The 15,000-nt window shown below is 35.1% G+C and overlaps 2 protein-coding genes across 2 annotated transcripts in view; both read right to left on the reverse strand.

Moving 5' to 3' along the window:
• LOC136848668 (hemolymph clottable protein-like) overlaps positions 1–11,424 on the reverse strand; it is a 34,782-nt gene extending 23,358 nt beyond the window's left edge. The window contains exons 1-13 of the mRNA XM_067121111.1: positions 10,957–11,424; positions 9,960–10,120; positions 9,367–9,507; positions 8,454–8,555; positions 7,742–7,839; positions 6,825–6,923; positions 4,194–4,413; positions 3,276–3,443; positions 2,774–2,887; positions 2,164–2,241; positions 1,179–1,363; positions 654–825; positions 10–216 (exon numbers count right to left, since the gene is read on the reverse strand). Of these exons, the coding sequence (XP_066977212.1) occupies positions 10–216; positions 654–825; positions 1,179–1,363; positions 2,164–2,241; positions 2,774–2,887; positions 3,276–3,443; positions 4,194–4,413; positions 6,825–6,923; positions 7,742–7,839; positions 8,454–8,555; positions 9,367–9,507; positions 9,960–10,120; positions 10,957–10,990 (1,779 nt within the window). The 5' untranslated portion in view covers positions 10,991–11,424. The remainder of the gene's footprint in view (positions 1–9; positions 217–653; positions 826–1,178; positions 1,364–2,163; positions 2,242–2,773; positions 2,888–3,275; positions 3,444–4,193; positions 4,414–6,824; positions 6,924–7,741; positions 7,840–8,453; positions 8,556–9,366; positions 9,508–9,959; positions 10,121–10,956) is intronic.
• A 2,609-nt stretch (positions 11,425–14,033) lies between these two features.
• LOC136848665 (U-scoloptoxin(01)-Cw1a-like) overlaps positions 14,034–15,000 on the reverse strand; it is a 17,275-nt gene continuing 16,308 nt past the window's right edge. The window contains exon 4 of the mRNA XM_067121101.1: positions 14,034–14,984. Within this exon, the coding sequence (XP_066977202.1) occupies positions 14,808–14,984 (177 nt within the window). The 3' untranslated portion in view covers positions 14,034–14,807. The remainder of the gene's footprint in view (positions 14,985–15,000) is intronic.

Consider the following 15,000-nt stretch of genomic DNA (forward strand, 5'->3'; position numbering starts at 1 on the left):
AAATTGTACCTCTATTCCCCGTCGCAGGTAAGGAATGAAGATGTTGGACACAGTCACTAGATCACAGATGTGTTCCTTCTCGCAGGTGTCCTCCCAGAAATAGGCTCTCTTGTCCTCGTGGAAGCACATGAGACCCACCAAATGAGAGAAGGAAACCAGAGCCACGCTCTTGTCAGCCTTCGCGCTACCTGGCCAGGGCAACTGCATCACCACTTCCTGAGGGAGATTTAGGATTTACGTCAAAAAACCAATTCACGGACCAGATAAGGAAAGGATGTGTTATGAAGTATTCTGCTACTTATTCAAATCATCCCATTGCTGTTGATGCTGTGGATATTTAAAAACACTGAAGTGAAAGAGTTGTGGAAATACTGTGGTGAAGGTAATCGGCATAGCATCATATCTGGCAGTTTTCCATGAGATTCTGTTAGGTAAGCAGGAATTTATTTTCTCATTATATTATTCAACGAGGCAGCTTAATTTAGTCTTTCAAAATCGATAAAACTGATGAAAATAATGAGCTTGCATATACAAAAATCAGGCTGTTTTGAGAGAATATTTATCTTTGGTCATAACCTTAATTTTGGTCGCAACCTTTCAATCTGTCAGTCATTCAATAAACCACATGATTGCTAAGGGCAACGTCCTCTTACCATAATCTTCGGAATGAGCGTTGGACTGACGGTAGTCTTTGGGAGGCTGCTAAAGAAGTTGTAGACGATATCCTCATACAGGTTCCTGAAATTCTCCTGAGGAATCAGCGTCAGTAGAAGCTGGATAGAAGGCTCCGTTGCGGAAGAGACCAAGGCTTGGTAGAAGATGTGCCTGGAATTGAGATGGAAAAGGTTAACAGTAATTGTGCAAGTTAAATTAGGTAGTTGGTTATTACTTTTTGCAAAACTGAGAGAGAGAGAGAGAGAGAGAGAGAGAGAGAGAGAGAGAGAGAGAGAGATGGAAAAGTTCAACGGTAATTGTACAAGTTAGTTTAGGTTGTTGGTTATTACTTTTTGCAAAGCTGAGAGAGAGAGAGAGAGAGAGAGAGAGAGAGAGAGAGAGAGAGAGAGAGAGAGAGAGAGAGAGAATTTGACATCGTGACAGCTAAGGTTCTTGCTCCTTGAAACAGACCCTAATGAAGGACAAAGAGTTTTAGGCCTGGTATTAACAAAACATCAACTTACAGTTTAACATTGAATTCCGTTGGTTTTTCTGCCTTGTATTTGTTATGGATTTCAGTTAGCCCTTGGGTATACAAGATGGACACTCCTTCGACAATGCGGCTCATTTCATCTGCGATGTTGACAGTTTGGGTAGGATTCCTGGGCATGCGGTGGCTGAGGTCCTCGATAAGGCTGATGACGAGAGTCTGTTGATCATTGAAGAAAAGGGGATTAGTAGTAACTCATTAAGCTGATAAACAACTTTGGGTATAGGCTGGTGCTTTTCTTACCCTTCAAGAAAAAAATAAAGAAAAAAGAGAAATCCTGAAGGTTCTATCAAGTCAAATTCGCTCGGATTTCTCAATCGAATAATGGTATAAAAATCAAGTTTATGTGAGAGGCTAAATGTATAAAGTTCCCTTCCCTTTCTTCCATTTTTTCCAGCAGGGATGAAGCAAAATCAATTCGTCTGTTTAACTAAAATATCTAAAAGTCTCAATCAGGTCCTCTTTCCGTTTGATTGTGGGTAGACACAGTACCTTGTGAGGTGGATTTTGACTGCTTTTGGTCGTGGGAAAGAGGAGGGATATATATATATATATATATATATATATATATATATATATATATATATATATATATATATATATATATATATATATATATATATATGTATGTATACTTTTGGAATGTTAATGTAATTGTGGATTTTCTTAGCCAAAGGTAATGGTTTTATCAGAAAGCTATCGAATTGCTTGATGTAAATGGAATTCGAAATGGGAAGATAAACCATTCTTAAGGAACAACACAACACTGTCATTCATTTAACGAATAGATGGATTATTACCTTTATATATATATAAATCTATATATATTATATATATACATGTATATATATGTATATATACGTATATATATATATATATATATATATATATATATATATATATATATATATATATATATAAAAGAGAGAGAGAGAGAGAGAGAATTCCTGAATACACACCTTGACTTCTTGTCTGACTGCATCGGTGAGCTGAACTCCAGTGAGGATCTGTTCAAGGCTAGGCTGCGTTCCTGCAGCCTAAACAAATCGAGAGAGAAAGCGTTAGGCATTTTATTTTGGACTTCGATTTTTATATATTGACGAAAGCTATCAGAAGTTATGGTACAATTTTTTTCTTGTTATGCTTAAAATATTTCGAAAATGTAGCATCCAAACAAAACATATATTTAATATCTTGGAAAACTTGAATTACCCGAACTTACATAAATGTCATTTTCTAAATAACACCTACATTCAGAGTAAGGTTCGACAAAACCAATCATTACCAACAAGAAAACTGAATTTTACTCCAAGTTACTTTTAGAAAGTGCCTCGTTACCCCCCCTAGAAATGGCGTCATTACCCCCACGGGGGTAATGAGCCCCAGTTTGAGAACCACTGATCTATTATTTATAAATTTACTGAATTTTACTCCAAATTACTTTTAGAAAGTGTGTCGTTACCCCCAAAGAAACGTCTTCATTACCTCCACGGGGGTAATTAGCCCCAGTTTGAGAATCACTGACCTATAGTCTGCAAGAACAACATTTTTACAGTTTTTAAGACTCACGTGGTGATCGGCGACTGAGTGTTCGATCTCGTACCGCCAAGAACTGCAGTGATGAGGTTCGTAGTCGATGGCCAGCGGTTCGTCGACGAGTCGAACCGCCTTTAATTCGAGAGACTGAAATTGAGGAAAGAGATGGTGTTAGTTGTTTGAATGCAAGCAAAGAGCAGAGGGTTGTGGATGGTGATATTCCTTTACTTTCTTTGGTATGAAATAGAGAAGATGGGAGATGTGGTTTCAGTTAATGTGTATATATATATGTATATATATATATATATATATATATATATATATATATATATATATATATATATATATATATATATATATATATATACATACATGAGTATATATATATATATATATATATATATATATATATATATATATATATATATATATATTAGTATATATATATATATATATATATATATATATATATATATATATATATATATATATATTAGTATATATATACATATACATATACATACAATGTTCTTACCTGATTCGTGAAAGTGTCGTAGTGCTCAGTATGATCAAGCGTGTAGACGGTGATTTCTCCTTCGATGTAAGCCTTCTCGATCCTCATGGCATTTGAATCACCGCGAATGATGAACGCCCCGATCGAAGACCGATGGAGGTGATCCATTTCATCGGGTCTGACATTGGCCTGAAAGAATCATCCATAATTAACTGGTCGAGCAAATAAGACTTCCTGTCGGTTAACTATAGCATAATTGGGAAGTGAATACTGATTATTACCAATTAATATCTTTAATCTTAGAATAATTGGTATTCACTTCCCAGTTTCGTCGCTTATCATATATGCAGTGCATTTTTTAAGTGTCTTTATACCAATCATTCGTTCAAAGAAGTATATCTGAATATTTTCTTTCACCATTCATGCAGTGTAACCCCTTTTGATTTTTTTTTTGTTTTTACTAACCATTTATGCAAAGTAATCCATTTCATTTATTACCTTATGTATAAAGTAATCAATTTGGAGTTCTGTTCTCAACCACTGTCCCGGAATTATGTGTTTTACCTGTGTTATTATTTGTCATATGTCAAGTCTTCAAGAAAGCTTCATCATAGCTAGTAACAGTTTGTCATTCTCAAGCCTCTGGCTTCTTTATTTGCTTCTTAATGCACGAAACAACATTCCTATTTTTTTTTTAGTAGGGCAATCTAGTGCTTGCGCGATCAATTCGTCATAATTCAGCAAAAAAATTGCACTGGTCGTATGCGAAAGGCTAGCCATCTGGTTGTTTATGTTACCCACAAAACTAGAATTTATTACTCCCGTTTTCTTCGGTTGATTTTCGTTTTCTTTTGCTTATCATTCCCGTTTTCTTTTGTGTGGTCACTGGGTGAGACGCATAGATTTCCACCTAAAATCTACTTGAAGAATGACAATTACCTGCATAGAAACGACGTATTCGCACATCTCGAAGTCGACCGTTTTCTGGACGTGCCAAAGGGTGGTGCTGAGGGGTGGCCCTCCCGCTGTGTATTTGCCAGGGGAAGTCTTGGTACCGGTCTTGGAAGCGGTCTTGGAAGCAGTTTTGGAAGCCGTTTTCGAAGGCGTTTTGGAAGTCTTCTGACCCTTGGCTCCCTTCTGGCCCTTGGCTCCAGTGTAACTGAGCAAAAGGTTTGTTTAATTAGGATTAGGACTAATCACTGATCATTCATTCGGAACTGTGTTCTAAAATTTGCGAATATTTCTAACACCTACAATTTTCTTTTAAACATTATATGTGATAGAGTTATAATCATTAATATAATAATGACTATAACTCTTTTCATGTAATTTTATGAACGCGATGAGTATAATGTGCGTGCTTGGATGAATAATTTGAAGATTTAACTGGTTAATGAATAATGTGGTGTATGAATTGCAAGATTCCTGCAAACATCTTGAGATAATGAAAGCATTGTGGTGACAACAACATTGCAACATTGCATGAAAGAAAACGTTCATAATGTTGCAAGTTTTGGATATATGAATGATTTCGAATAAATGAAATATCGTCGTTCAAGTTTGATCAACTTAGATAATGCTTAACTGTTTATTCATTATTATTATTATTATTATTATTATTATTATTATTATTATTATTATTATTATTACTATTATTATTATTATTATTATTATTATTCAGAAGGTGAACCCTATTCATATGGAACAAGCTCACACTTTGTCTGTTTAAAGTAGTAATTACCGCAAAGGATATCTTCGACTTTTGAAACAGCTGACTGATGTCTACCTTTAACTCTGGTCTGTTTTTATGTTCTGCAAAGCCAGACTTAGAATCACCTCGAGATAAGATCAATTTGAATTATGCAATATTAACCTGTTCTCAGTACTTCAGTTTAAGTGATCCTAAGATATATACATAGTATATATATATATATATATATATATATATATATATATATATATATATATATATATATATATATATATATTGAAACTGGACAGTATCTAGCGGAGATATTTATTTAGGAAAAGTTACAAACTTTCTAGGATAAACAGTCCTCATTGTCAAATATCCGGATACTTGACAATGAAGGCTGTTTGCCCTAGAAAGCCTGTAACTTTTCCTGAATAAATACCTCCTCTAGATACCGTCCAGTTTCAATGAGGTCCTGTTAATTTTTTATATATATATATATATATATATATATATATATATATATATATATATATATATATATATATTCCCATTGAAGTCAGTGGCATTATTTACAGAGACTATCTTTTTATCTAGACTTTAAATCAGTCTATACTTCTTGTTCTTGTCAGGATGAGAAGCTTGCCTGACGAGAAAAAGAAGTATAAACTGATTCAGAGTCTAGATAAAAGATAGCCTCTGCAAATAATGCCACTGACTTCAATAGGAATGGCATAAGAGAGAAAATATGTCCGTATGTATATATATATATATATATATATATATATATATATATATATATATATATATATATATATATATATATATATATATATATAGTGAGAGAGAGAGAGAGAGAGAGAGAGATCGGAAATAGTCTCATTTCTTATTTGTCAGCAGTGATATAATTATCTAGCCTTTTTAATAAAAAAAGAAAGTATACATATTTTCACAGCAGTAAAGCTAAAGACAAGACATCATTGAACGAAGCTTGAAGGAAAGTGCAAAAATATGTTGACAATTCAGTTTTGTCAGTGGCGATGAAAAAGCAACCGAAAGTTAAAAACGTTCTACGAGTGAATGGAATGGTTACTATAAACTACGCAGCTATTCATCAAGCGCCGAAAACTGTGATCAATCACCGATGACCATAGTCTTTGCGACGACAGGGAACACAACATCAAATATACTATTTATTACTCACCAGTGACTTGATCACTTTTGTTATAGATGTATAATGAACAAAACGAAACGCGAAGAAAAAATGTGGGGGGTTATTCATCACCTTTTCTCTCTCTCTCTCTCTCTCTCTCTCTCTCTCTCTCTCTCTCTCTCTCTCTCTCTCTCTCTCTCTCTCTCTCTTTGGAGGATGATTTCCCTTCGGGACTCTCTTCAAGTTCAAGCGAAGGTCCAATGAATTACTAACCTAATGCAAGTCTTGTATTTTAACAATTCACTTACATTGTCATCTATTTATATATTAATTTGTTAAATTATTTTATCTTTTTAATAATTTTTAATAAGTGATCTCTTCTTTCTGTATTTCCCATCATATACCTTCTGTTTGTTCTTTCTAATGAACACCATGTTCTCTGGAAGCTTGAATTTCAAGTCACTGGCCCCTGTGAGCTTGTTCCATATGAACAGGGTACATCTTCCTAATAATAATAATAATAATAATAAATAAACGAGTTTCTAACCTGTTAACTCTATCCGTAAAGTTTTTCAGCTGAAGATTAAATTTGAAGAAGAAGAAAATGAACCCGACCATTCCTAACCCCAGTAGCAAGCAAAATTTAGGACCATTGACCCTTACGCAGATGTGCTTTAACTTACGAGTGAACGCATGCGCACAACGAACTTCGCTACAATCTTACCTGTCAGACTCGGCGCCTTCTCTCTGAACGTCGCCCTCGATCTCGTGGTCTCTGTTGTAAATGTTGGTCTCATCCTCGGCGAACTTGCGAACTCCGTACCTGTAGAGGGCGTAGTGTAATGGATAGTGTTAGATGTGTCGTGAGAGCATCTATAGAATTTTACTTATAATGCACAAAGTGAGTTGTAAAGAAAATGGTTTGTGCGGGTTGCAATACGACGCTGTCTATCTATCGATCTATCTATCTATGCCAATGTATGTATATATGTATATGTTTATATATACATACACACATTTATATATATATATATATATATATATATATATATATATATATATATATATAAGCATATATATGTATATATATATATATATATATATATATATATATATATATATATATATATATATATATATATATATATATATATAACATATATATGTATATATATATATATATATATATATATATATATATATATATATATATACACATATATAAAAAGAACACAACTTCATTTATTTGTAACGTACGAAGATACATTTCCAATGAGTTTTATAGGAAAACAGTCCAAGACGTATGTATATACATATATCTATATATATATATATATATATATATATATATATATATATATATATATATATATATATATATATATATATATATATATATATATATATATATATATATACATATATACATATATATATATATATATATATATATATATATATATATATATATATATATATATATATATACATCTTGGACTGTTTTCCTATAAACATCATTAGAAATGTATCTTCGTATGTTACGAAGAAATAAAGTTTTGTTCATTTTGAAAACTTCTCCTGGTCCATGCATAACCAGAAGAACCACCGTCCTGGCACTAAAACGAATTCGGCCTCACTTACCAGTTAGTGCAACGTCCCACCAGAGTTTCCTCCGAGACGCCGAAATTGAGCTGCGTGATCACGTTGGGGCGAGGTTCGGCTGTAGCAGGCTTTTGCTCCTGGTTTGGTGTGAAGAGTAGTGGTTAGACTAAGAAGATCACAGTGGGAGATGTTCGTATTTCGTTTTTTATTATATTGCTCTGATGCAAAGTCATTTGAAAGGCCTCTGATTCTTGAGAGATTTCCTACAATAGCTGGAACAAGTGGGGTATTTTTCGTTCCTTGGCTGAGAATGATTAGGCTACTCTGCACAGTCTTTTGTTAACAATGAATTTACCTTACGAAAATCTCAAATACTAGAGCTGTTGATTCCTTTGAATCTCTCAGTGCTAACAACTTAAGAGTGGGTAACAAAACCTATAATTGTTAACTGAATTCATATCTCTAGTGTTTTGTTTGCGAAAAAGGATATGTATTTTTTTTAAATGATTTAAGCTAAGGCTCTCGAACATTTACAGTTCAAACAAGATATTAGAATTTTATTTATTTTGCTCGTCTGAAGGCCCAGCCAGTCCACAAAAATCCAATCCTAGCGCAGCTTCTCGCCCTATAAGGACTTAACTTAAAGGTTAGGAACACTTCAATGTTTGTTAGTCTTAGGATACTTCTCAACTCAAAAATAGATATCCTAATCTCAAATATTTGACCTGCAAGTCCCACAGTGAATCCTTACCCCGAAAGGAGTTATCCTGAAGATGTTGACAACTGCTTTCCTCACGTTAGTGATCCAGGCTGGTTCTACTGGCACTTCCAAGAATTCGAAGAAGAAAGGTTTCTGAAAGCACAGACGTTGAATAAAGGCTTAAGTATAGATCTGCTAGATATTTACCTGCTTCCAAGAATTTGAAATATTAGGTCTTCTGGAAATACTGTCATGGGCAAATGGGTAAACTTTCAGTTTAAATCCTACAATTGGATGAAAATAATACCACTTTTGAATTTTATAATGAAAAGGATTATTCGTCAGATAAATAAAGTTGCAACTTCCAGATTTTTAGAGAAGATAATTGAATTTTATAATGAAAAGAAGGATTATTCGTCAGATAAATAAAGTTACAACTTCCAGATTTTTAGAGAAGATAAGTATCTCGAAAATTTACCGTTTTGGAAAAACGGATGAGTTTTAAATTTGATAAAACTTATTGTTCCTGGAATTTAAGAGATAAAATTACTCTAAACCCAGTCCAAAATATGCTGACAAATATCTATCTCCGTGAAGTTGACATTTCCCGAATTATGTAGAAAATTATTTCTTTAAATATCACCTTGGAAGTATGGATGAGCATTCAGTATAATCATCTGATAATACACAGATTTAAAGGAAAAAAGTTTCGGAGAACAACGACATGGTATAACAAAACAAGTTGAAAGTTGAGAGAAGAAGGACTACTTTTTAAACTGAGGACAAACATTAGTGTCAGCTTGAAGTTAGGAAATAAAGAACTAGGGAATAAATATGCAAATAAAGAAGACTAGGGATGACTGTTTCCTTCTGTAATGTGCAGATGAGAATTCCTGAGAGAGAGAGAGAGAGAGAGAGAGAGAGAGAGAGAGAGAGAGAGAGAGAGAGAACAGTTCATACTCACCTTATTTTGGTCGATCTTAACCTTGAAAGGCTTTTCCAGCAAAGCCACCCCATTTTCCAGTCGATGGTACTCTATGGGCAGAGGGGCCCTCCTGTCACAGTGCAGTTCATCGTGGATGTCGCCTACTTGGACATGACTGAACTGGAAAACGGATTAGAAGAATTCTTATCAGTGGACAGGCGTCATTTTGAATGAAAGTATGATGCTGTTTTGAGGTAATAATTACCTGACGTACTTTCTAACTGAAAAGGCCCTTAGATGGCTGGAAGAAACAGTAAATATTTGATTCTTAAGAGTCGTATTGTAATCAAGTGAGCACAAGAAGCTTCACAGTGCAAACAAGAACATAAAAAAAATAATTTTTATTTTTATTTGGTTGGTATTATAAAGACTTTGAGCAAGGGGCACGCTGCTAAAACCAAGTACTGATATTAATTTAGTTGAAAAACCAAGCATTCATATTTCGTCATGAAAATATCACTTAAAACCAAAGACACATTCTCTTACCGATGTGATAGCTGTCAGAGCAGAGCACTGATATTTCCTAATCTGCAAAATGGCTTCCAGAGCCATTAGAAAGGTTTTCAGCTTACCTGGAAAATAACTGTGTAGTCTTCAATCACCTGGACCTCGACGTCCGCTTGTATTCCAGCGCCCGCGACCTGATGTCTGGCTTCCATGATACCGGTCGCCAGCCGTCCGCTGTACCGGTAGTGATATTGCAGGCCCGGTTGCAGCCCGGAACACAAACCGGCTGTTGACGGTGCAAAGAATGAATGTAAATGAATCTTACAAAATAGTTGCATGAACGAATGGAAATCTGTAACTGACTGCATTGTATTTCTAAATTTTCTGATTCTAAAACAAAGCATATATGTATAAATACAGAGAGAGATAAATAGAGAGAGAGAGAGAGAGAGAGAGAGAGAGAGAGAGAGAGAGAGAGAGAGAGAGAGAGAGAGTTAATGTGAGATAAATACATATATATGTATAAATACCCACACACACACATGTATATATGTATATGTATATGTATATGTATATATATATATATATATATATATATATATATATATATATATATATATATATGAATATAAGAAGGCCCATAAAACACTATTTAAACGTTGAAACCATATATTTCAGGCAAGTGCCCTGAAATATATGGTTTCAACTGTTTAAATAGTGTTTTTATGGGCCTTCTTATATTCATATTACACTGTAGTATTACAGGAAAAGACATTCATATATATATATATATATATATATATATATATATATATATATATATATATATATATATATATATATATATATATATATATATATATATATCGAGAGAGAGAGAGAGAGAGAGAGAGAGAGAGAGAGAGAGAGTGTGTTAATCTGGGTTATTGAAAAATAACAACACCCCGGATGAGGTGAGAACAACAATATCTTATACAAATAGGCAACTTTAACAGTAAAAAAAAAAACCGAATGTTTACCGGCTTTCTTAGTTTTTTTTTTTTATGCAAGTTCTCGAGCCATAATTCCCCCCCAAAATTATTAAACTTTGCTTGAAAGAATAATATCTCTAAGTATTCTTACCCAGAGCCGCCAGGAAAAGAGCCACCGTTCTCATGGTGCTAAGGATGAGATAGACTTCCTCTGTTTGAGCCAAGAGTCACCAAGGAGGCAGTCCGCGCGATGACACGGACTCTCCGAGAGTGAGGTTCGGAGGGCCACAAGTTTGCTTGGTTACTTGGGCTCACGAGAGAGATGCCAGAAATGACCATATAATATTTTCGTATCTTGTGGCCTAAATTGCTGAAGTTCTAACCTTTCCTGGATTTAATTTACTTGTGGGAATTGCTTTTGACTTTTAGATCTCATAAGTCTTGGATTACTGCCGATAATTAGGAGTAAATCATTGAAAAAGTGTCAAAATTATTGGTACAATTTCCCATCGCACCCAGGGGGAAGTCGTGACGTCATCTTTGGCCCTCTACGTTGAGGATGCCGGCTAGTGCCGAAAGCGCTGGTATACAAACATATCATCGCCACCTCATTCCGTGCAAGGCAGTAGGGATGAGTGGTAGGACGGGGTTGGTGACAGGGGTAGGGGGCGGTGGGGCGGGGGGGGGCCATCCATGACGTCCGTAGTTCAATCCCACCTAGTAACCGCAGCGTTTAACCGGCAGATGTTGTTGCTAAGGCAACCCAGCCTTCGCCAACCGGCTTCGACATTAATTTCCCCTCTGATGAGAACTGCAACTCATTTGCATAATTTTCTGAAGCGTTCGCTTTGTACTGGGTGCATCCTAGTGCAGTTTCATGAGGTCGTAAGTTTTTTATGTGATTTTTTTTAAGCTTCAACAAGCCAAGACTGTGGTAAACTAGAGATTTTAACTTTGTTAAAAAGGATACATTATCTAAAACTACCGAATATCTTACAGGTTTATACAACAGCTTTGGTTCACTGCGTTATTAAAAACTGTTTAATATACTACAAAATATTACTGTCACCATAACATGGAATTATCTGCAAGTAGCTTGCTTAAGAAAATATCTTAATGCGGACTGACGCGCTAAACCCGCCATGCCACCAGTTCCCGCATCCCTTTTATTGCTTGTTTTGATGTTTCCCTCCTCTTACGGTCAGGCTAGAGCAGGGCCGTCCAAGTTGTTAAGCCTGAGGGCCACTCTTGAAAAAAACAAAAACTCATGCGGGCCACCTGTGTGTATGTATATAAAAAAGAGAAATATACTTTTACTTATTTTTCTCTAGCGGGCCACTTTCAAAATTAAACGGACCACTTTTGGCCCACGGGCATGGGGTTGGACGGCCGTGGGCCTAGGGATTTACGCCCTATCTTGTATTTTGTCAGAGAAGCTCCCTCTCTTTTTTTATTAGAAGGTGGTTCTAGTGCCTCACACTTTTTTCCGTCCCCATTTTCATTACAAGTTACTAAAATGCACTGTACGTAGGCTGCTAAAATGGCAAATTAGGTGCATTTGTTTTAATAAGACCATCGAAATTAATACTAAATTCTACAGTATTAAACGTGGAGCCTACAGAGAACAAGTAAACATGCGCCGAAGTTTCTTCGGCGCAATCGAGTTTTCTCTACAGCCGCTACACCGTATAATCAAGGCCACTAAAAATAGATCCATCTCTCGGTGGTCTCGGTATAATGCTGTATGAGCCGCGGCCCTTGAAGCTTTAACCACGTCCAGGTGGTGGCCTATCCTATATCGTTGCCAGAAGCACGATTATGGCTAAGTGTAACCTTAAATAAAATAAAGAATGATTGGAGGGTGGATTATCAACATATCAATTTGAAGCCCTCTAGCCTAAGTAGTTTTTAAGATCTGAGGGCGAACAGAAAAAGTGCGGACAGAAATAAGTGCTGACAAAAAAAGTGCGGGCAGACAGACAAAGCCGGCACAATAGATATCTTTTACAGAAAACTAAAAATGAGAAAACAGCTGGTAAAATGCTTAACACTTAAATAAATAAGAAAGAAAAATGAATCACTCAAATTGTGGTTTAGGACTACTGCAGCCTCTCTTCAAAGAGTATCTGTGTTCATTAAACTGCTGGAAGGCAATGGAAGTTCTAAGAGAAGAGTAGTGAGCACTAACTCAATAAGGTCAGGTACTGACAATAAGAGAATGAATTTACTATTAGAAAAAGTCGTTCCGTTATGCAAATCATAATTACAGAATCTTGCTCTGAGCAATTTAGTTCTGGAAATAAGGGTTTTATGATGCGTTTGATAATCTGGCGGAGCAATACTCCAATAATTGTCAATAAAACATTACAGTTCATGTTCCCCATCTCACTAAATACAAGATTTTCCTTGAACAGTACCTAGCTGGCCGGTAACGCTCGGTTTGATAAAATCATTTCAGCATTGCAAAAAGTATATTTCAAGTCGAAAGTAGCAACAAGTATTAAATATTTGGAAGTATTACACCAGTGCCGAATAACTGCTGGACTGGCTACATGGTACAAGATCAACTATTCAACATATATTAATTTCATCTGAGCGCTCTACCTCGTTAAACATTTCACTTATTATCGCAATTCAGATTTCAGGCAAAGCTATCAGCCACTTCAATGCAAATAATGGAAAAGTAAATAAATGCTCTTATTGGATCATCTACTTAAGCAACTTACTCTGCTTGCAACGAAAACCATAACAACATAGTAAAAGGCAAAGTGCAACAGTAAAAAAAAAAAACACACACACACACACACACATATACTTTAACTGTTCTGGTTCATGACACTTGAGAAATTATGACACCAAATATATTTTCTTCAACACCTAAGGAAATCTCACTTAAATTTCTTCCAGTAGTGAATAAATTTCGTAAGGTTACCATCAATAGACCCTTATTATATTATGTGTTATTAAGTCATATCCTAGATTATCAATAGGTAAACATTAGGTAATTTTATGTGTACTTGAGAATCATACATATGTTATCTTCTGATTACAAGAGGTACAACGATTTGCTTGTCTTTATGACAATCCGAGGACAAAGAATACACTCCCATCAGATCTTTATTCTTGCTTCTGTTTGTATAGATTTTAATGAAGATGCACACATACGAATAAATATTCTGTACACATGGCCCGTTAGCCAACATTAGGACTAAATAATGAGAGAACCAGTTACTTTTAATATATTTAATCAAAACTTGTACATTGACAGACAAACAAAGGAAAAGGGAATTGAGTAGAAAAAAACTGTATAAAAATTGCTACTAACAATAACTACGTCATGTAACAAAATATGTAGGACCAGCCTACGATTATAAATGACTTAAACCTAAGTTCATCAAAAGACTGTTCTTGCTTGTCGATTTACCATAACTTTTCCATTCATTTATATTCTGATTCAACCTATTTTTTTTTTCATTAACAGGCCTTCATATTATCATACAAAATTTTAACAAGCTGTGAATTTAGAAAATTTCATGAACAGAGCATACAGACATGCGTTCTCTCCTGATTGTTATCTCAAAATTTATGTTATTTACCAGATAGAATATTCCTGAATTTATGTTCATTTTAAACTGAGAAAGAAGCCCCACCTACATTTGGTAGAGTTGCCAGTAATTTCTCATGGCGACATAAAATAACATTTATTTTTATGGAGACCCCTGCTAACTTTATATTAACCAAATGTGGTGATATTTTCTTTGTTTTTGTTGAAAACACTTATCAAGGGACTTTAAAGATAAGTTTTGAGTAACAAATTGGCCACTCTATTACTCTACACTTCTTGGAAATACTTCACCGAGTCGTAATTGCCTTAACTGAAACAAAAAATAAGAAACAAACACACATACAACCTTTAACCGACGATATGGCAACTGAGAAAGCACACAGTTGCCACTTCTCTCCATCATATTAAATTCGCTTTCGATCTTTTTCAATCTTCGCTTACAACTGTCGGCTTTCGGCAAATTCCGCAAAGGTCTTGATCTCAAAATCTTGCGGAATTGCGTCGGGTGTCTGCCCCTCGCGGAACTGAAGGTCGACTCGACCGAAAAAGTTGTTGATGTCATAGTACTGACTTGCTGCCTCGCAGGGTATCGAGGCTTCAGGGTAGTCACAAACCTGAGGGTATAATTAT

Source organism: Macrobrachium rosenbergii, chromosome 19, assembly GCF_040412425.1.
Source record: "Macrobrachium rosenbergii isolate ZJJX-2024 chromosome 19, ASM4041242v1, whole genome shotgun sequence".
Lineage (NCBI taxonomy): Eukaryota > Metazoa > Arthropoda > Malacostraca > Decapoda > Palaemonidae > Macrobrachium > Macrobrachium rosenbergii.